This window comes from Pelobates fuscus, chromosome 2, assembly GCF_036172605.1.
Source record: "Pelobates fuscus isolate aPelFus1 chromosome 2, aPelFus1.pri, whole genome shotgun sequence".
Lineage (NCBI taxonomy): Eukaryota > Metazoa > Chordata > Amphibia > Anura > Pelobatidae > Pelobates > Pelobates fuscus.
The window spans coordinates 201,648,992-201,670,403 of NC_086318.1; the positions used below are offsets into that span (position 1 = coordinate 201,648,992).

A 21,412-nucleotide genomic window follows, 5' to 3' on the forward strand; every position below is an offset into this window, starting at 1 on the left:
GTAAAATCATTTAAAAAAATTAAAGTTAAAGTTAATAAAAAAAAATATTATTATACATATATAATATATGTCTATATATCATATATATAATGCCATGCTAAGTGTATTTTTAGATTAATATGTACATATATTAATATAAAAATACACTTATAATTAAATTACACACGTATATATATAATATATATAATAACTATATATATTGTATATATATATATTATTATAAAATACAAATAATAAGTAAATTAAATTAAATAAAAAAAATTAAAAATAATAATAAAAAATAAAAAAAAATTATATATCTATCCGAAATTTTATTCTAACTGTATTTTGATATTAATATATATATTTATATCAAAATACACTTAGCATGAAATTGTATATATATCTATGTATATATAAATAAATAAAAAGAATACGAACTATTCATATGTCCATATATATATTCAAATATATAAATATGCATATATATTTAAATTCTACGTGCGTATTTATGTAATATTTTTACATAATGAAGTTATTTTATTGATTGCAATTTAAGGGACCTGCCTGCCAACCCAGGCCGAAAGTCCAGAGAATTTAATTTGCTATCACTGTATTTTACCCTGTAACGTTCTACGACACCTTAAAACCTGTACATGGGGGGTACTGTTTTACTCGGGAGACTTCGCTGAACACAAATATTAGTGATTCAAAACAGTAAAACATATCACAGCGATGATATTGTTAGTGAAAGTGAATTTTTTTGAATTTTTCACACACAAACAGCACTTTTACTGATGATATAATTGTTGTGATACATTTTCCAGTTTTGAAACACTAATATTTGTGTTCAGCAAAGTCTCCTGAGTATAACAGTACCCCCCATGTACAGGTTTTATAGCGTTTTTGAAAGTTACAGGGTCAAATATATGGGTCAAATATTTTTACATTGAAAATGGCCAGGTTGGTTACGTGCCTTTGAGAGCGTATGGTAGCCCAGGAATGAGAATTACCCCCATGATGGCATACCATTTGCAAAAGAAGACAACCCAAGGTATTGCAAATGGGGTATGTCCAGTCTTTTTTAGTAACCACTTAGTCACAAACACTGGCCAAAATTAGCGTTCAATTTAGTTTTTTACTTTTTTCACACACAAACAAATATGAACGCTAACTTTGGCCAGTGTTTGCGACTAACTGGCTACTAAAAAAGTCTGGACATACCCCATATTGAATACCCTGGGTTGTCTACTTTAAAAAAAATATGTACATGTGGGATGTTATTCAGAGATTTATGACAGATAATAGTGTTACAATGTCACTATTGATACATTTTAAAAATGTATGTTTTGAAACCGCAATATCCTACTTGTACTTATAGCCCTATAACATGCAAAAAAATAGCAAAAAGCATGTAAACACTGGGTATTTTTAAACTCAGGACAAAATTTTGAATCTATTTAGCAGTTTTTTTCATTCGCTTTTGTAGATGAGTAAAAGATTTTTCACATAAAAGTCAAAAAACATGTATTTTTTTCAATTTTTCATCATATTTTTTCATTTTGTAAAAATTAAATTACATGAGATTATATAAATAATGGTATGTAAAGAAAGCCCCTTTTGTCCTGAAAAAAACAATATATAATTTGTATGGGAACAGTAAATGAGAGAGCGGAAAATTACAGCTAAACACAAACACCACAAAAGTGTAAAAAGATGCCTGGTTGCAAATGTACAACATCGCAAAAAAAGTCCGGTCCTTAAGGGGTTAAACAAAAACTGTTGTAAACATTGTATGGCTTGTCTTATCATGCACATTTTTGTTTTTAGTCGTGTTATGTAAAGTGGTCCCTATAGCTTGGGGTACCTTCCCTGGTGTCCAGTGTGGGCTTGTTGTCTCCGACAGATCCTTGCTAAGTGTGGATTGAGTGTAGTATGCAGTATATGCTGTGTGTAGGCAAATAGGCTCGCTCCTGAGCTGTATGGCGTGCACGGCATAAGCCGGGAAGTTTTATAGTGAGTGTCGTGTATAACTGACATATTCCCTATAACTGGGTGTTATGTCGCTGAGTGCCTTGCTTGGTATGTCGCCTGTCTTAGGTGGATTGGATTGCGTATTCCCTGCTCTAGTTCCATCAGGCGTGGGGGCTGGTGTTGATTCGTGGCCCATCGGCCGTCTAATCAAGAGTGTAGAGAGTGTGGTTAATCATTTTAGTAACAGATAAACTTCTTAAACGTTAAACAATAAGTGTGTAGCATGTAAAATCGAAAAATTATAGTGAGAGAGAAAAAACAATGAAGTAAAAAGTCTTATGTTAACGTAAGAGTCCTTAGGGTGAGTGCTCTCGCCTGTGAGTTCAGGTTGTTGCCGGGTTATGCTGTTCCCGAGTCGGACCTCGCGGAACGAAGGGGGTCACCCGGTCAGGATTCCATGCGTGTGTCGAGGCTGTAGCACTTTGGGTTGCAGCAGGGCTTAGAGAGTCCATCGGCAGCCCTAGGGCAGGTAATAGCGCCTTTGCTTCTATGAGGGTGCTTGCGGTATGCTTTACATCATCTTTCTATATCCAAAGGGCTCGTGTCAGCAGCCACTTGTAGGGGATGTTTTTCTGCCTCAGCAGCGTGGTGAATGGTCTGAGGGACCTTCTCCAAGCGAGAGTGCCGCCAGTTAAGTCCGCGTAGAAAGTTAGATTCATCGCCTCGAAGCGGTAGGGTGCTTGTCCCCTGGTTGCCGCCACAACCGCCATTTTGTCGCTATGGCGCTGAAATTTTATGATCAGGTCTCTGGGTGTGTCGGTGGGTGCCGTTGCGGGTTTTGGGACGCGGAAGAAGCCTTCCAGTTGCGTCGATTTGGCCTGTCGTGATGGGAGTAGGGCTGTCAGTAAACGCCTTAGCATATGTGGTAGCTCATCCGGTGGGGTATCCTCCGGAATGCCCCGGATTTTTAGGTTGTTAGCCTGCTTTGCATCTTCGAGTGCCGCGAACCGGCGCTCGTGTTTGTCGTTTTGACTTTTGAGACCTTGTACCTCTAGCTGCAGCGCCGCTAGTTGTGTGGCTTGGTTAGTTGACTCCGCTTCCAGGGCTCCCATTCTCCCCGTTAGGCCATGGATATCGGCCCGCAAGGACGCCACATCTGATTGGAGGGTGCGTTGGAGGTCGGCTAGCAGTGATTTCAGCACCGCCGTCGTTACCGGCGAGGCATCCGCCTGTTGGGCAACCGGTTTCGGTGCCGGAGCCGCTGGGAGGTCTGCTTCATCTTCTCCCGAGGTAAAGTCATCAGAGAATTCCGGGTATGTGTCCGGATAGGCGGCCATTTTGGGCCTAAGCGTCCCCTGCGTTTGGCGGAGCAGCTCGGCTATGGTAGGGCCCGGTCTCGGGATCTCTTGCCTGGGCTTTTTCGATTTCCGCCCCATTGTGTTGGTCCGGTGCCTGGCGGTTCAGTCGGCTGTAGCAGTACCGTTCAGGCGATATTATTTGCTGGGTGGTTAGAATTTGGGCCTGGTTATGTCGGAGCTCACGCTCCATGCGACTTGCTCTCTCCGTTGCTTAGCCACGCCCCTCAGTAGAGGGATATTTAAGAACAATTATCTCTGAAAAGTGCACACTTTCTAGATATATATTTCACTAAATTTATGGTTTACACTATATGTTGTATTTTTTTTCTTCCTTTTGGAATGTGAAGTATCTATGATTCCTGACCAAAAGAAGGATCAAGCAACACCTAGTACCTTTTTTCACATGCCATGCTTTGTTCTATGATTGTTGAGACACACTTTACTATAGTGCTGCTTTAGCAGGTATCTAAATACACATCGAGTTGCTTTTATGCAAAAAAATAAAAAGAAGACTGCAAACCCTGTAATATAGTAGCCCACATGAAAAAAAACCCACCCCCCCCTTGCCAGTCCTCCCTGTGGCTAACAGTATTCAGTATTCAATAACATGCTATAGTTAAAGGGTTACACTAACCTTTTTAAATTTCTTTTTATTCCTAATGCTCTCTTGAGCATTATTGTTTAGGCTCGCCCCTCTAAATAAATAATAAAATAAATACCAATACTAAAAAACAAATACAAGTATTTAAACTTACCAGAAATCTAGTGCTGGGTGAGACTCCTGGTGCTGCTTGGCACTCCCCTATCTGGGGTTATGGCAGCCTTCAAAGGTTTCTCATAGGAAAGGGGGCTGGACAAATATTTACAAAAAACAATGGGCATATGGAGGCAATGAAGGCTTCATTGAAGGAAGGAGGGAGGGAAGGCTCGGCCTGCATTGGATAAGCTAATTAAGTCAGTTGCCAGCGGGCAGTGCATGAAGGTTAGATATTTTGCTCAGAATTGACATTTGGCAGAATTCTGGGCAAAAGTGCCCATATTTCTGTATGTGTAGTGTTCCCAGCAGATACACTGCTCTTACATATTCTACCAGCATGACCACTTTTAAAAGCAGAAGTGGTCATTGTGGTTGGAGTAACCGTTCAAATGGACTACACTCATTGTATATTAGTTAATACAGGGCCAGGTCTGTTTCCCTTTTTGTCACCATATTAATTTGGTGATTTCGGACAAGCTGGTTCAACACTTCAGAGTTCTCTATTTACCCCAACACACAATCAATCACGTTGTGTGTTTTTTATTTTAGGGGTTGTGTAGTTGGACAGGGGAAGAGGAAGGGAAGGGATTTTGCTATATGTTTATGTTACCAGTATAAGACAAAACAAATATTGGCATTTTTACCAATATAAAAGTCTCTTGAATATGTTTAATAAAGATTCAAGTTTTTTTTTTTGTAAACGTGTCAATAGGTATTTCCTCTGTTCTTCATATCAGTTTTACAGAAATATTTTACCATAATACCGCGAGTATTCTTATAATACATTTATCTTTTCAAAGGTCAAGGCTGCAATTTTCATTCTGATGAATATATTTTTCCAAGTATTTCAACTTAATTATGAGCCCTGTCTTTATTTACTTGTTCTAAAAAATAAGGTGTTACAGACAAACAGTATCTTTTATTGAAAACAGGCATGGTCTGTATGTCAGCACTGAAACCTGAGACATTAATGTATTGTAATTAAGAAACTATTTCAACTGGATATTCCAACAAGACACTGAGATATTTCTTGAACTACAAATTTAGAGATACTTTTTATGAATGCCAGATATTCGCTCCGGGCACCATAACAACTTTAATCACAATGATGAGGTCCTGGGCGTCTTATTACCTTAAGGAGTTAACCCTACCTTTTACATATCATTTTTTTTTTCACTCACTTTTCTGAATATGGAGCTAGTGATCAGTGACACCTGGTCCAAAGCTTCCTAATTGAAGTATTGGACCTTCAGAGGAAGTGGAGGGGCAGAGCAATCAGGTTCTGACTTCCAGACTTTGGGGTTAAACGTTGTTAACCCATTAAAGGACCATTATAGTGCCAGGAAAACCTACTAATTTTCCTGGCACTATAGTGCCCTGATGTTGCCCCCACCCTCAGAGTCCCCCTCCCGCCGGGCTCTAGGGGGTGGAAGGGGTTAAACTTACCTCTTTCTCTAGCTCCGCCAGGGAACTCTCCTCCTCCTCTCCTCCTCCATTGTGACGTCATCGGCTGTATGTGCATGCGCGGCAGGAGCTGCGCGCGCATTCAGCCAGTCCATAGGAAAGCATTATCAATGCTTTCCTATGGACGCAGGCGTCTTCTCACTGTGAGAAGCGCGGAAGCGCCTCTAGCGGCTGTCAATGAGACGGCCACTAGAGGCTGGATTAACTCTATTATAAACATAGCAGTTTCTCTGAAACTGCTATGTTTATAGAAGAAAGGGTTAATCCTAGCTGGACCAGGCACCCAGACCACTTCATTAAGCTGAAGTGGTCTGGGTGCCTATAGTGGTCCTTTAAGGTAAGCGCCTGGCACCTCCTCACACAATAGTAGCGTAATTCCGTTGATGTTCTTATGGTACATGGAGTACTCCTTTAAACTTGGTAAATAATGTAGGGTTGATTTAATTATTTTCACTTGTCACCCCCATCACATGCTGGGCCTCTTTCAGTTACAAGTGTAAACAAGTGCTTCTTTTTGTTATCAATCTTTGTATTATTGAGTGGTATTAGCAAGACATTGACATTGAAATTGAACAAAAATGTCTAAGGTATTCAAAAACACAATTGTTTGCTGACTTCTGTATGAATGTATGTATATATATATATATATATATATATATATATATATATATATGTTATGTCTTAGTAGCTGTGAAAGCTAATCATATGTTCAAAACTGTACAGAAAAGTATGTTTCCTGAAATTAAATCGGAAGACACCATAATGAACCAAATAAACTAAACAGCCACCAACAACTTACTGTCAGAAACACAATAACCCCTATTATGACATGGACAAGGTTTTTAGTTTAAAATATAGAACTAAAATCATGCAATACATTATCAAAATATTGTCTAGATTGTACACTAATAGTGTGCCCTTGTAAAATGCTTTGGTGCAAGTATGTGTTTAAGTGAAAAAGTCAAATAAAAAAAAATGTCTAAAAAGAAAAAAAAAAATTGTTTCACATTTTTACTGCAGTATAAGGTTCCAGAATTTAATCTTTCTTATACTGTCTGACAGGCATTTGGAGATGAAATCATTCCCATCAGCTCAAAAGTGAAGACAGTGAATGATGCGGCCAGTCAGCTTTCTGCGCTTGATATCCAGCCATCTGCAAAGACTTCTCGGCAGTTAGATGACCTCACCATCAGATGGAAGCTCCTACAGGTACACTTCATTTATACAGAATGGAATTAGACATGCTTTGACTGTAAGTGGAGCAAGCAGTTCAATTCCTCTCAATCCTTTAGTTACAGCAAAATATACTTTTCCTACCTGCTGCCTTACGGAAAAAAAATAATCTTTCTTATTCTGGTTTTTATATCATTATCAGATTTTTGTCTATAAATTGAGTAGAAAAAAGTAGAACCATGGGCCAAAACAGTTATAACTAGCCAAATAAAAAAAAAATACTGGCAGAGAGAGCTCTTGGAATGACTGCTGGACTCCCTCAGCAACAGTACGCATAGTGACACATTATATTATATACAGTGACCTTTGTTCACAAGATTGTTTCCAGAATTCATTAATGGTATTTTCCCATAATACACACCTCATTATTTGTTTTATTCTCTTTGGCTCTCTTTTCTGAATTTGAATGATAACCTTAAGTGTCTTTACTTTTTTAGTTTTTTTCACTAAAGCTAGTGGCTTTGTAAATATTGCCATGGCAACCACTGCCATTAACCCCTTAAGGACACATGACGGAACTATTCCATCATGATTCCCTTTTATTCCAGAAGTTGTGTCCTTAAGGGGTTAAGCTCCATAGGACTTAAAATTATAGCCAACATACATGTGACTGAACTGTCATTTGTTTATGCAGGGCATACTGTATTGACTAAAATAAAGCTACATATCAGTATTTTTTTTTAAATCACTTATTTCCTTAAGATTTAAATTCAGTTTTGCTTATAATTAAAATTAAAGTTTCAAATTATTGTAGTTGAATATCTGTGGGAGGAATGTTTACCCGGAGAAAGTCCCAGTGCACGTTCGGCTGCTAAGGTGTTCCATGGCATTTTTGCACATATTAAAGCATTTCAACAGAGCTGTATCTGTAGAATGAGCATCCGACTTAGACAGATGCTTATCCTGCTGTCCATTCATTGGGTGAGGGCATCGGCTGAGCACTGTCAGTTAATGAATGAACCCCTGTACATAGAATATGCAAATAATTATCATTATCCAGTCCAAAACTCTCATTCCCTGCTGGCTAATGAAGTCTGCCAGAGATGGAGTTACACCTATATATAAAATCTCTATAGCATCTCTTTATCATTAACAGCGTTATTCTCTAAAGTGAGAATTCAAAGTGCATTTTAAATTTAAGGTCTCAGTAGCCACAATAGCCAAACTGAAAATTCTCATAAAATAGCCTAGTGGCAGAAGACTATGGATATTTAAAAGGAAAGTATATCCAATAATTAACACGGATCTGTGGTTTCAATTGTAAAGATTCTTGGTAGAAATAATAAAAAAAAAAAAAAACTTTTTAAAGAATCCTGCTGGAAGCAGTGAAACAGCATGCTGAGTAGACCTCTGATTGCAAGCCTTTAACAAAATATTCTGCTTATATTATTACCTCCTCCTGTGTGCATAGATTTTCTAAAGGGCAGTGGCAGCGCTTATCCAGCTAACACAATGTATAGAATTATTAGCAGATTAAAACATTTAATACAATCTTTATGCATGTCGTAGTCCTTTTATTATTCCATCATAACCTTGTTTCTTATGTGTTAAAGTGATATTGTCAACATTTAGGGTCTAGAATAAATATATCGGATATCTCTTATTCTCTCTCCATTTGTACATTTTACATATTTATTTGTTGCTCCCTTGCATCCTTGTGATACATATATTGGATGCAATTTGTAAGCAGTCTAGTAACTCCATAAATCATGCTGCTGTTATTGAGAGCTGCAAAAGTTGGCACAACTAAAATCCGTTTTATTGCCACCCATGCAAAATGTTGATTAAAACAAATCTGGTTTTCTCTGGGTCGACAGTGTGTCCCCAAAGACATGCTGACTGTTCAAAGGACAAGAGTTTGTTTTCCTGCTGCAGTCTTTCAAAAAAAGAAAATGATTTTGAAAACATTTTAAAAAGTGAGCAAAAATATCTCCATCTAGTTTACTATAAAGGTCCAATTATTTGTTAATAAAAGAAAAATGAGAAGTTTTTTGGGGTTTGATGATTTATTTTTAAATATATTTCATACAAAAATGCAGCACACTTGACCTCAATCTGGCATTCAAGCCTGGAGTGTTATTTCAGAGCTGTCACTGTACCATGTGGTCCAATACTACAAAAAAGGAAACTTTGAGGCAGGTCCTGCTCTACACCAATCTAATGGCTGCTCCTATGAGAGTAACCCAAGTACATAGGGCATCCATTGTTTTTTAAATGGCAAACTACAAATGTGCAGACCTGACAAGGGAACAGCAAATTGTAGGAAAAATAGCCAAGTTGTAGATTCTTCCCCATCCTTCTATTTTGGCCTATATTTTGTAATCCCAGTTAATTGTCCTTAAGTTCCAGTTTAGGTAATAACCCTACATGTTACAACAAGTTGTTCTCACTGTGGCACTCTCATCGGGGAGTAAGACGTAGAGCCACCAGTTGCATAGCGTGAGATGGTGAAATAGGCTAAGCTCTGACTTAGCTGTAGCTTGTTTAATGGAGCTCTGCAGTAATAAATACGTTTTATGGTAGCCATCCTATTAATTCAGACTTGTACCCTTTCAATAATGTGACATTTGGAAGTAGCATTCATGTTACATTCATGTTTTGTTTCTGCTGCCCTCTTTCATGTCAAGCAATATAATTATGTGACCTACAGCTCTTTGTACTGCAGACTGTAAGCCATTGAACCACGGAAAAAATATATGATTAAAGGTTAATATCTGTAAAGTTGTTTTTCTTTTCTTAATCCTGTAGAGGGACCTTTGAAAGCAAGGTTCCGTTGTGTATTGTTGTATTTTATAAATATTCATTATGCTGGTCAGACAGAGATTTGCAAAGTGCCTCTTATATTTCTATGTGTCCATTTAAACATTCATAGCAATAGCCATGATGAGCAGCATTGTATCTTGTGAGAATCTAATATTTCATGTGTAAAGAATGCATTTATTAAGATGAGTGTGTTTTTCTTTTTTGAAAGCCCCAGTTAGTTTGAACTCTGCATATATGAGGGGAGTGTGTGTTAGTGTGAACTTGGTGAGCGTGAGAGGAATTTAAATAGGTGGGAATTCTACATGTTCAAGATAATTTTGCGTGTTATATTAGCTCATCGTATATGAGATGAGTGTGTCAGTTTGTGTTTGTGATTTACTGTCTGTATTGTAGTGTGTGATCGGTGAGTGCGTATGTTAGCATGAGCTCTGTATATATAGTTACATAGCTGAAAAGAGACTTGCGTCCATCAAGTTCAGCCTTCCTCACTGTTGATCCAAAAGAAGGCAAAAAACCCAGTCTGAAGCGCTTCCAATTTTGCAACAAACTAGGAAAAAATTCCTTCTTGACCCCAAAATAGCAGTCAGATGTCTTCTTGGATCAAGCAGATACTACCCCACTAATTAGAAATTATATCCCTGTATGTTTTGTTTTTGCAAGTATTTATCAAATTGCAGTTTACACATCTGTATGGACTCTGATGATAGTGAGCATAAATCTTTGTATGTTTGATATTTGTTAGGATTAACTCACAGGATTATTCGCTTAAATCCAAATGGCCCCATATTAATGTATTATAACAGTCACCACCCATGGAAAATTGAGGTATACATTTGATAGCATCCACCTGCTTACCGTGGATGGGGGCTATTACATTTATACCCCTATTTTCTTTTATTAAATAGTCCCACCTGTTGGCCACAGGTGAGGTCATGGGGGCTGGATCCCGATCTGTCCACCGGACCCTGTTATTTATTTTATCGTCCCCCACCCAATGCCTGCACACATTATACTATCCCACACTTTTAATTTACATGCCTTGTCCCCTTGTTTCAAACAGTTAGCAAATATAACTCATTATAAACCCGTTTAAACTTCCTTATAGACATATGGGCTCTTACTGACTCTCTTTTCTAACGTGGCTGTTGGTTAGCAGGTTCTGGCCAGCCACCACCTAAATAACTCTTGTACTGTCGAAGAATATTTAATTGTTTGCCCCTTGGCTGCAGAGAGTTAGTGAATGATTATTATTACTATTTTTGCCATTTATATAGCGCCAAGATATTCCACAATGTTTTGCAATATTGTAAGAGGGTGACATTTAACAATAAATGAGACAAGTACAAAATGTTACAGGAACAATAGGTAGACGAGGACCATGCTCAAACGAGCTTACAGTCTAGAGGAGGTGGGGTATAAAACAATAGGACAGATCATTTGCAAATATGCATCTTACTGGATGCATTTGGTCCCCAATTTTAGTAAACTGGTGCTTTGTGAATATTCAGAATCCTAAACTTTGTGTAGGATCAGGATGCGAAAGCACAGATTGTATTCAGGTCGATAGGGCCAACTGGATTTGCATCTATCTGAATTGGCTTTAGTTAATATGAGATTTGCTGTTTGGTCATGTTTTCGTGATTTTGCCCATCCAGGCAAAATCCTATGCTAAGTATATAACTCTGTAAATCGATGTTATTGCTATATGCTATACTTTACAATAAATTTGTGTTGTGCAAATGTCGAGGGGGGGGGGGGGGGGGGGATTTCACCTGCAGGATTAAACAGGGGGGGGGGGGGGGGATAACATTAAGAGGTCTGGATGCTTATAGTGTACATTTAAACTAGCTGCAATTCTGAGTTTAGTGTACTACCCTGATTTTTTTTTTCCTGAAGTTGTCAATATTTTTATATTCTGAGTTGCAGTGTTAATTTTGTCAACTAAGAATTGTAGTTAAATTGTAGCCGACTAAAGTTTTTGAGATTTAGTCGACTAAAACTAATACAGTGCAGATGACTAAAAAAACGACTAATGCTAAGATGTTTTTTTAGTCAAAAGACTATGACTAAAACTAAATTGAAATTTGCCACCAACATTAACACTGCACAGAGAGGCTGTGGAAGGGGCAAAAGAGACAGACCAGGGTTTGGGAGAGCGACACCTAGAGGGGCGGGGAGGACACAAAGAGACACAGAGGGGCTGGGGAAAGGAGCAAAAGAGACAGATAGAGGCTTGAACTAAACCCATTAGATTTTAGTTGTGTTGACTAAAATCTACTGGAGATTTAGTCAACTAGAACTACGGTAGATTAAAATAAAACCAGATGACTAAAATACGACTAAAACTAAAATGGATTTTTAGTCAAAAGACTATGACTAAAACTAAATTTAAGTTTGCTTCTAAATCATTTCTCTTACAGGCAGCTCCAAGCTGCTGCTGGGCACGTGTGCTTGGGATATTGTACATACAGCACAGGATCACAACATGTATGTGAACATAGGTTTATAACTGCAAAAGTATGGCTTGCTTATTAGTACCATTATCTGATGATGGAATTGAGGATAGGGGCTACATATCCCACAAACCCCTTCTGTACAGAGACCAGTACTAGGGAGTTATGTTAGCAAGGGCTGTTCCTGCCATGTAGGAGGGGGATTTGGTCTGCTGCTTTTGGTAGCAGTATCTTAACAGTAGCAGAAGGAACTTTGCAGTTAAATTATGGTCACTTTCAAGGTTTAGAAAGTCATAGTTCTTAGAAGCTCTAAATAAATAAATAAAGTGTCTATGTTTCAGCCTGTTATCAGTTCTAAGGAAGACAGAATAAAGAATGCAACCAAATAATCTAGAATCTATATCTTGAGTGATGAAGGGACCTCTCAATGAAATCAGTCCTTAAAGTGAAATGTTTATTAAGATTGTTTATGTGCTGTAAACACAATGGCCATAACAGTAGGAAAGAAAAAAGACAAATGATTTTGTCCATAGAGAATCGTTGTTTTACGTTATAAGAATAATTCTATCTATTTTGCAGGCAGCTGTTGAAGAAAGACTAAAACAACTCCAGGAAGCACACCGTGATTTTGGACCAGCCTCTCAACATTTTCTCTCTAGTAAGTTTCAGTTATTGCTATGTCACATCATATAAGATACACAGGAAGGATGATAAAATGAAACTCAACATCATGGATTTCATTTAAATAATCCAATAAAATTACAAAATTAAACATTTTAAAAAACAACAAAACTTTACCCTTTTTTCTTGGTAAATACATACATATTGATTTACAACAGCCCAGTGCTGTACTAATTGTATTTTTGATGGAATGTAGCTAAGCAGCCAGTTTGCCAGCAGGTTTACCTTTTGTCCAATGCTATTTAGTAAAAGGTACCGACTGGAGCTTGAACATTCCATTGGAAGTCATAGAAACCTTGCAGCTATTTGCTATTTACTAAAAGGTTATTTGGTTTAAAAGGGAGAAAAGAGACTTTTAAAGGGATACTGTAAGTGCCAGGACTACAAAGCTGCATTCCTGGCACTATAGCGCCCTCTGCCTCCCCCTCCTTTGCACTCCCCGCATGATGACAAAGAAAGGATTAAAGCCCTTTATTTACTTACCTGATCCCAGCGCCGATGTCATTTGGTGCTGGGTTGCGGCTGGTAGACAGCCACTGGAACTGCAATGTGTAACAAATGTGTAAGCTCGTTTGAGCAGGGCCCTCATCTACCTATTGTTCCTGTGTCACTGTGTAATTGTTTCATTTATTGTAAATCTACCCCTTTCATAATATTGTAAAGTGCTTCGGAATTAGTTGGCGCTATATAAATTACAATCATAATAATGATACTGCACCCAGACCACTTCAATAAGCTGTACCTATTGTGTCCCTTTACAAAAAAGCTTTTTAGCGTCATAAATTTTATGTTACATTAGGTGTATGGTCACATATAATATATATATATATATATATATATATATATATATATATATATATATATATATATATATATATATATCGGGTATATCCACCTTGGAATGTCCCTTATGAAATGTTTTTAGTTTTTTTCTTAGTTGAACTTGTTTTCTTTTAATTTAATTCTGTGACTGAAGTCTAATGTCTAACTTCTTCCTTTATTTTCACAGCTTCAGTACAGCTTCCATGGCAACGATCTGTGTCACTAAACAAAGTGCCCTATTACATCAAGTAAGATCTTTTTATGTTTTTGATTACATAACCTTCTCAATGGCTATTTTCTTTCTCTTTCTTTTTCTCATTTTGTGGATATTTATATCTTAAAGCAAAAACATTGTATGAAAGGCATACTTTTATTCAGGTGGACAGATATACTCTCTAATGCGATTTTCTTATCAAAAGACACAGTGAACCCTGCGTCCCTGTGTTAGAACCAAATTGCAAATATAATGCATATCTACAAAGTAATGGATTTTTTGGCATATTCTAAAATGAAATAATTATGACAAATATTTGGCTGTATTATTATTAATTGTAATTAATTATAAACTATTTTATAAAAAAAACAAAAAAACAATTGAAATGTGTTTAAGCTTTCCATTTTTATAAAAAGACATGGTTTCTTTAAATCTAAAAGCTACTACAGTCAGGATTGCAATCCACCTCCCTATCCAGGACTTGAAAAGAGGTAAGAACAGTGTGTGAGCATGTGCAATCCGTGCATGTATCTGTGTATGGTATATTTCAGTCATAACATACATACATACATACATGTAGACCAAACGAGTACAAGGGGGAGCACTACATTTTGTTGTTATATAGTAGATACCAATAGACACTAAGTGTTAGATGGCAGCTGAATGAGTTTGGTTGTCTGGTGTTTCCCCTGACATTTTACAAAGTCAAATTCAGTTATTTTTAGCTTTATTTGCACTACCATTTAGCTGCTATTCTAATTGTTTCTATGTGTTTGTTAATTATGCTATTCACAAACCACTGAGTTAAAAACAAATCTTCATTAATATAATCCAGTACCCCCTGATCTCTAACCTTAACACTGACAGGACTATTTGCTAAGGTGAGAATTTAAGGTGAATTCAAAGTGCAATTAACATTTAAGGTAAAAATAGCGAAACTAGAACAATTATTTACGCCAGCTATGCTTTCAGATTGGCTACTCTGGCCTTAGATTTTAGTAAAAAATTTAGTAAAAATGTCCCTGTTAGTCACCATGACACTAACCCATAGCTTTTACCATATAACAATACCCCAACCCTGAATCCCTGCCAAAGCCTACTTTTATCTTGGTGGTTGTTTTTTTCTAATTTCAGCTGCTGTTCAGATACCATATAGTTAGTTTGGCTGGATTTCTTTTCCATCAGATCTCACTGCTACAAAGAGATCCTTCTGAAAATAGCAGGAACCCATTTTCCTCAATTCAACTTCAATTCAGTTGATATAAAGTGTACTTCAGAGATATTGTATCAGTTGGACTGGAGAGAATTGTGCTGAATAAACTGACCAACTTCCATGTAGTAAATAGACTAGAGATAGATACACAATATATCATAGGTACAAACAATGCCATGTATCTAAGTCTCTCATAGGCAATGTGAAGGGCACGGGAGACACACTAGAACTGATTTTCCCATGATCCCTAGGCAACCAATAATTTACTAATCTAATCATCTGTATATATGCCCTACTCCAGACTGTTACTGAGCAGACATTTTTCTTTTCTTCCAACCTTGTTCATGTTTTAACATTTTTGCATTTAAAAGCATATTGTAAGAGCTTGTACTTCTAAATATGTTCTAGTGAAGTGTTATATCCTAACATTTTCCATCTTTGATAACCCCAAAAAGTGTTATTTTACAATTGCTGATTTGATTGTCCGTGCCTGTGAATGGATGTCCACTCTAATGCAGAGCTAATTGTCCTGTTTAAACTAAAGCATCTAATCGCACTGTTAAGCGGTCAGGCAGGTTTCTGCTATTGCTTTTATCTGTGTCTATTTCAAGGTTAATGACTGTTCACTGTTCTAAGCGTAGCTCTCTGAAATCTGGCTTGACCTTGTTAATGGCAATGTTATTACTTGATAGGAATCTCAGCCATATATAATATGTATTCTGGAATTGACCTGCGTAGATTTAAAGAGATTCAGTGCATTTCAGACATCTCAAATTCTTTTTTTTTTTTTTAACTAATGGGATGAAAATATGTGGGAAATACTCAAAAACATTCAAAACCTGTGTAGTGCTTTTGTGTGTCAAGACCTTTACTAATGGTGCTGCAATGTCCTATAACATGTATCCTACTATCCTGGTAATGCAACCATGTGGAGTGGTATTAAATTCAAGGTTAGTAGGTATCCGCTTAAATAAAGATAGCTGGTTGTTCTAAATATTTACATTTTGCACTTGCATTTGCTGAGCTGTAATTAATTAATAATTAAAGGAACACTATAGGGTCAGTAACACAAACATGTATTCCTGACCCAATAGTGTTAAAACCACCATGTTGTCTCCCTAAATATAGTAAAAGCTTACTTGTATTAAAGTCTGCAGCTGCTAGCTCTGCCCTGTCTGCCTCTGAAACTGCCTGCTGTTTGCTGACATTATCAGAAGTGGTGATCTAAAACCAATTACAATGCTTCCCTATAGAATTGGCTGAGACTGTGAAGGAGGCAGATTCAGGGGCAGAGCCAGCACACGTCAAACACAGCACAAGTCAAACACAGCATCTGATTTCCAGTATATAGTATAAAGCTACAGTTCATTATGATGATCAGCAACTCCTCATATAGATGAATTGAATCAATGCATCTCTTTGAGGAAATGTCTGTGTCTGCATGCAGAGGGTGCAGACAATGTGCAGCACTGCCCAGGAAGAACCTCTAGAAGTCATCTGAGGAGTCACCAGCCTTATCCATAGGCTGTAATGTAAGCCCTCCATTTTCTCTGAAAAAAGCCTGAAGGGAATGATTATACTCACCAGAACAAATACAATAAGCTGTAGTTGTTCTGGTGACTATAGTATCCCTTTAAGCCATGCTGGGTAGTACATATCTTTTATGGCAAGCCATATGTTGAAAGTGTCAGGTAGTCAGATGCCAGGTGTTGGATATTTCTTGTGGAATTCCTGATGTTGAAATCCCAGATGTTAGACTGTCAAGTGTTTGAAGTACCATTTGGAATTCCAGATATTGAATTGGCAAGTGTTGGGAGCATCTTCAAGAATGCAATGCATTGAAACCATATTTTGCAATTATAGGTGATGGAAGCGACTCTAGTGTTTAGGTGGATTTAGCATCCTTCATCACTGTAATTAATGTTTATTTAAGTAGCCTTAGATGAGTGTGTGTGTGTGTGTTAGGAATGGTCCATTTCAGTTTTCAGTTTTCCAGCCTTTTATGGTACCTTGTGGTTTTCGATGAGCATCTGGGCAGATTTTGTTATATCAGTGAACAGCACACCTAAAGATATGTACTTTAAAAAAAAAAAAAAAAAAAAAAAAAAAAGGGAATTCATTGAAGTATATATTTATCACTTATAGTTGATGATTCTGGTTTTTATAATTACAGTATTTTATAACTGTTTATTTTGTACATTGCTGGGACACACTAAAATAATATTTTAAGAAAATAAGTAGAATAATATTTGCTATGTGATAGTTCTACTTCTTCATAGACTTGTGTGTATGAATGAAAGGGGTAAATGGTGTTAAAGCTGGTTTGAAATATCATAGTATCAGATATTTATCTGCCACAAGCTCTTCAAATTAAACAAATTATATTTTTGTCACTTCTGTGAGTTCCAGTAAAGCGTGTGAATTGTCATTCCTCAGCGGAATGTTAAACTACATGCAGAGCTTAGTTTAGAAGTCATTGAGATATGAAAATCTTTGGATATTTTCTTAAATCTGTCATTTTTCTTTTTATAATGTTTTCATATCCTTTAGGGTCGGGAAAATTTTTAAAATGCAGTCCAATAATATTTCAAAAGCAAAGACGTACATGAAAGATTATGCGAATGAAGGATGCTCTTCAGACCATTTTACATATTTTCTACTTCTATAGTTGAGAAGCCTGAATTGCATAACATTTTTGATTAAAGAGAAGGATGGCACTTTGATCTAGCACTTGAAAGCATGTGTACAAAGGCTTGTTATGTGTAAAGGTTCTTTGCAAACAACTGCCAAAGATGCCAATCTAGTAGAAAAGAGGAAAACATTTTATTGGTGCCTGCTTATACAGTAACAATCACAAGGTTTTTGGAGAAGTCTTTCAAATTTTTTACCCACTTTTTTTTAAATGTTATACCTGGCAAATATAATGCTTATCATATTCTTAACCTACAGCATTTGATTTCCAGTGTATAGTAGAAAGCTACAGTTAATTATGTTTAAGGCAGAATTGAACTGTGGCTGTGGTTTAATGAGCGTCCACTGAAATTCAGCCTTAATCACAATTGTTCTTTTTGCTAAAGAGTGTGCAGGTGTGATGATGATGCAGTTCCTGTCACAGATGTCATTACACACCTCCCAAAACTGGGGGTTATGCAATTGGGATAAGAGGACAGGCCCTATGGGTGGGGGTGGGGGTGCCCAGGGCAATTTTCACACCGGGACCCCGTGGTTTGTAGTAACGCCTCGGCTACACACAATACTGCTAAAACACTCTTGGATAAATATATTCTGGGAATTACCTAGAGCAACTAGAATTGTGTTTAAGTGTGCCCTTAAACTGCAATTTCTATGGGCTTTTCGTTTTCTGGTGTTCCCAAAAAGAATGACACCAGAGAAGAAACTCAGAGTGGTACAGAATATGCACAGTTGTAAGATATATAATGAGTACAGAGAATATAATGGGGGTGATTTTGAAAAGTCTGTAAAATAACAACAGAAAGCTGAAAATCTGACATTGAAAATATCTTAAACTCTTTAAAAAGAGAATGTAACTATCAAAGTACTTTTAAATTATGGTGGCTGGTTATCCGTCGGTCTGAACATATAACATTGTACAATAAGCTTTATAGATCTTGATTCATATTAATATTATTTTTATTATAGCAGATATTTTAATCAAAATGTGTCTATTGTGTAATTATGGGGAAAAGATTTCTTCAGTATTGTTAATAATGATTTTTATTGTAAAATGATCATTTTTAGTATAGTGCATTGCCTCTGCAAAAGGTTTTAGTTAGTGGTGATGTACTTTGCACCCAAAGCGCGTTTAAATAATATATTAGACTTAAAAAAATATTTTGGTTCATTCATTCACTTGGACTCTTAACACAATGCAGTTAGAATATACCGTATGTCCAGAGCACAGCTAACACCTATTAAACCTACAGCATCATTTAATTAGCTCCACTGCCTAGTACCCCATTACATTTGTGTGCATTTGTTTCCAAAACTAAAATAAACAAGTAGACTATACGGCATAACTTTCTACAACCATTACATTTTCCATTTAACATGGTAACATTCATCAATATTTAAATTCTAATGTACGTATGCATATGGTGTTAGTGCTTTTAAATACTGGCTCCCATTAAATGTCTAATGTTACAGACAAATCATGAGGATATGAAATGTATTACAGTTTGTCCCTCTCTGGCTATGTTTTCCAATCTATAATCCTATCTGGCACTAGTTTTTCACTGAATATAGCTTTATTACTCTGTTCTTTGTTTTAGACAGAACATAGAGAGAGAGAGAGAGAGAGAGCTCAAAGTTGGTGTAATGACTCATGACATTCCTTTTATCTGTGCCAGGCTTTAGTTACATAAATAATTTCAGATCTTTTTCATGTATTGAATGTGAAATTTGGGTTGGACTATGGAGATAAGGTTTGCAACAATCGTAATATAGAAAACTGTCAGTACTGCAAGTAGATCCTGCACTGTATCCTGTAGTCTTAGTTCATACTATTAGCAAAGACATGAAAACTCTACTTTATATACATGTATGTTAATATTGATATTTCGGAATACGTAGTACATCTTAACCCCTCAAGGACCAAACTTCTGGAATAAAAGGGAATCATGACATGTCACACATGTCATGTGTCCTTAAGGGGTTAAACTGTCAAGTGTGGTTTAAGTAACTCTGAAATTGTAATGTTTCCTTTGGGGGTGTCATGAAGGCTTCTATGGCTTAGGATCAGAGTACAAAGCGTTTGAGTTAGGAGGACATAGTGTTACGTTTAGGAAAGGTCTTGGGGAATTAGAGTTACTGTATGTGTGTTCTCCAGGGTACACACATGGAATTTTGGAGGTGATGCTTTGACAGGTATCAGTTAATCTCGGTTACACATTTGCAAAGTATACAAAAAGAGAATTTGCACCCAAATTATGTACACAAAACAATACTTAATGTACTGAATGGTTCCAATAATATGATGACCACTGTACATAAATTATCCAAGAGGTAATGTATATAGGTATGTCTAGCACAAAATCAGAGGATTACATCTTGTACAGTCCCATTTTGTGTACATAAATTGGGGCACATTTTCTTATTGTATTCTTTGTATTGTGTTATATTTTAGGTAGTATGGAAAATGTCTGTGTACACATTGTTCACACTTTACTGTTATTAGAATCGCCGACACACTATTTTCTGTTAGTTTATCTCTCTTAGCAAGCAGTGCTTGACTTCACATATGCACATACCGAATTAGATGGTAACAATTCCTGGCACTGAATTAATATATTTACGTATGTTGGAGATTAAGAGCTCACATTATAGCAGATAGTTATCTGCAGAGCTGTGTATATAGCCTCATCGCAGAATTATGCCAATCTTATGGCCATTTGATCTAGCAATGTGCATTGCATTGTAACAGTTATATGTTAGAAACATTGCATACATTTAAATAAATTGTATTCTTTGTTTTGAGCCTTATCTCTTTGAATATTTATTAGCGTTAACTGATGGTCACCCTGTTGTGCTCTAGAGAGGAATATTAAGGGACAAAACAATGTAAAGAAGTCATTAGGTCTTATAATGTTCTTTTTTTCCATTTTTTTTTTCTTCCAGAGAAGAGTGGCTCAAAATAAAAAATAGTTTTAGTCTTTCAAATGTCAATTCTTTAGGCTTTTTATGTTCAGAAAACTAGAGTTTATGTGATTTTGTGTTTGTGTATATTTGCTGCATGCTATTGAAATAAACCTTGTTACGTGTTTGCATCATACAAGTGCTTAGGAGTTCTTTTTTTGAATGGACTGTATATAATGTATCTGATTTTATGTGTAGCAATGCTCATCAAGTGTATTTTACCCCTCCCCAAATGTATATAAGCACAGGGTCAAGTACACGTCACTTAATACAAGATGAAAACATTTTTGTAGTGTAAAAGATACTGTTTAATGATAATGTTAGTGTAGGGGTTAATGTTTGATGTTAGTGTTGTGTAGGATATTGTAGACATTAAACGGTTGCTCCAACTGCCATGGCCATTTCTGCTTTTTGAAGAAATCATGGTGGCAGAAATTTTGGATGTGCAGTGTTTTTAACAGAATTCAGAGAAATTTGCACTTGTTTGTTTTGAGATATTGAGCCTGGGTGGAACAATCCCTACCTGAGGATATGTGGATTATCTTCTTGCATTCAATATTAGTCCTTACCAAGACATGAAACAGAGAGCAGCACACAGGAATAGTATATAGTGTAGTATGTATAGCAGTTCTGGATACTAATGTAAGTATATCGTTGATGAACTCACATGTTAAAGAGCTGTGGATGGCTCCAATCTATCAGCATAAAGTGGTAAAAATCTCCACTTTCTGATTTCTCCAGTCAAATGTAGTTAGCAGTGTCGTGAAAAACAGGACACCAAATATAGTGCTCTTTATAGACAAAATTGTGCAGTGAAAAAAAGAATATTCACATATGAGATGAAATCCA

General features: G+C 36.6%; 1 protein-coding gene across 2 annotated transcripts in view; it reads left to right on the forward strand.

Moving 5' to 3' along the window:
* Positions 1–21,412, forward strand: part of UTRN (utrophin) — a 583,870-nt gene that overhangs the window by 449,346 nt on the left and 113,112 nt on the right. For both annotated transcript variants that reach the window (XM_063443106.1, XM_063443107.1), the window contains 3 exons: positions 6,595–6,741; positions 12,561–12,639; positions 13,672–13,732. In XM_063443106.1, the coding sequence (XP_063299176.1) occupies positions 6,595–6,741; positions 12,561–12,639; positions 13,672–13,732 (287 nt within the window). The remainder of the gene's footprint in view (positions 1–6,594; positions 6,742–12,560; positions 12,640–13,671; positions 13,733–21,412) is intronic.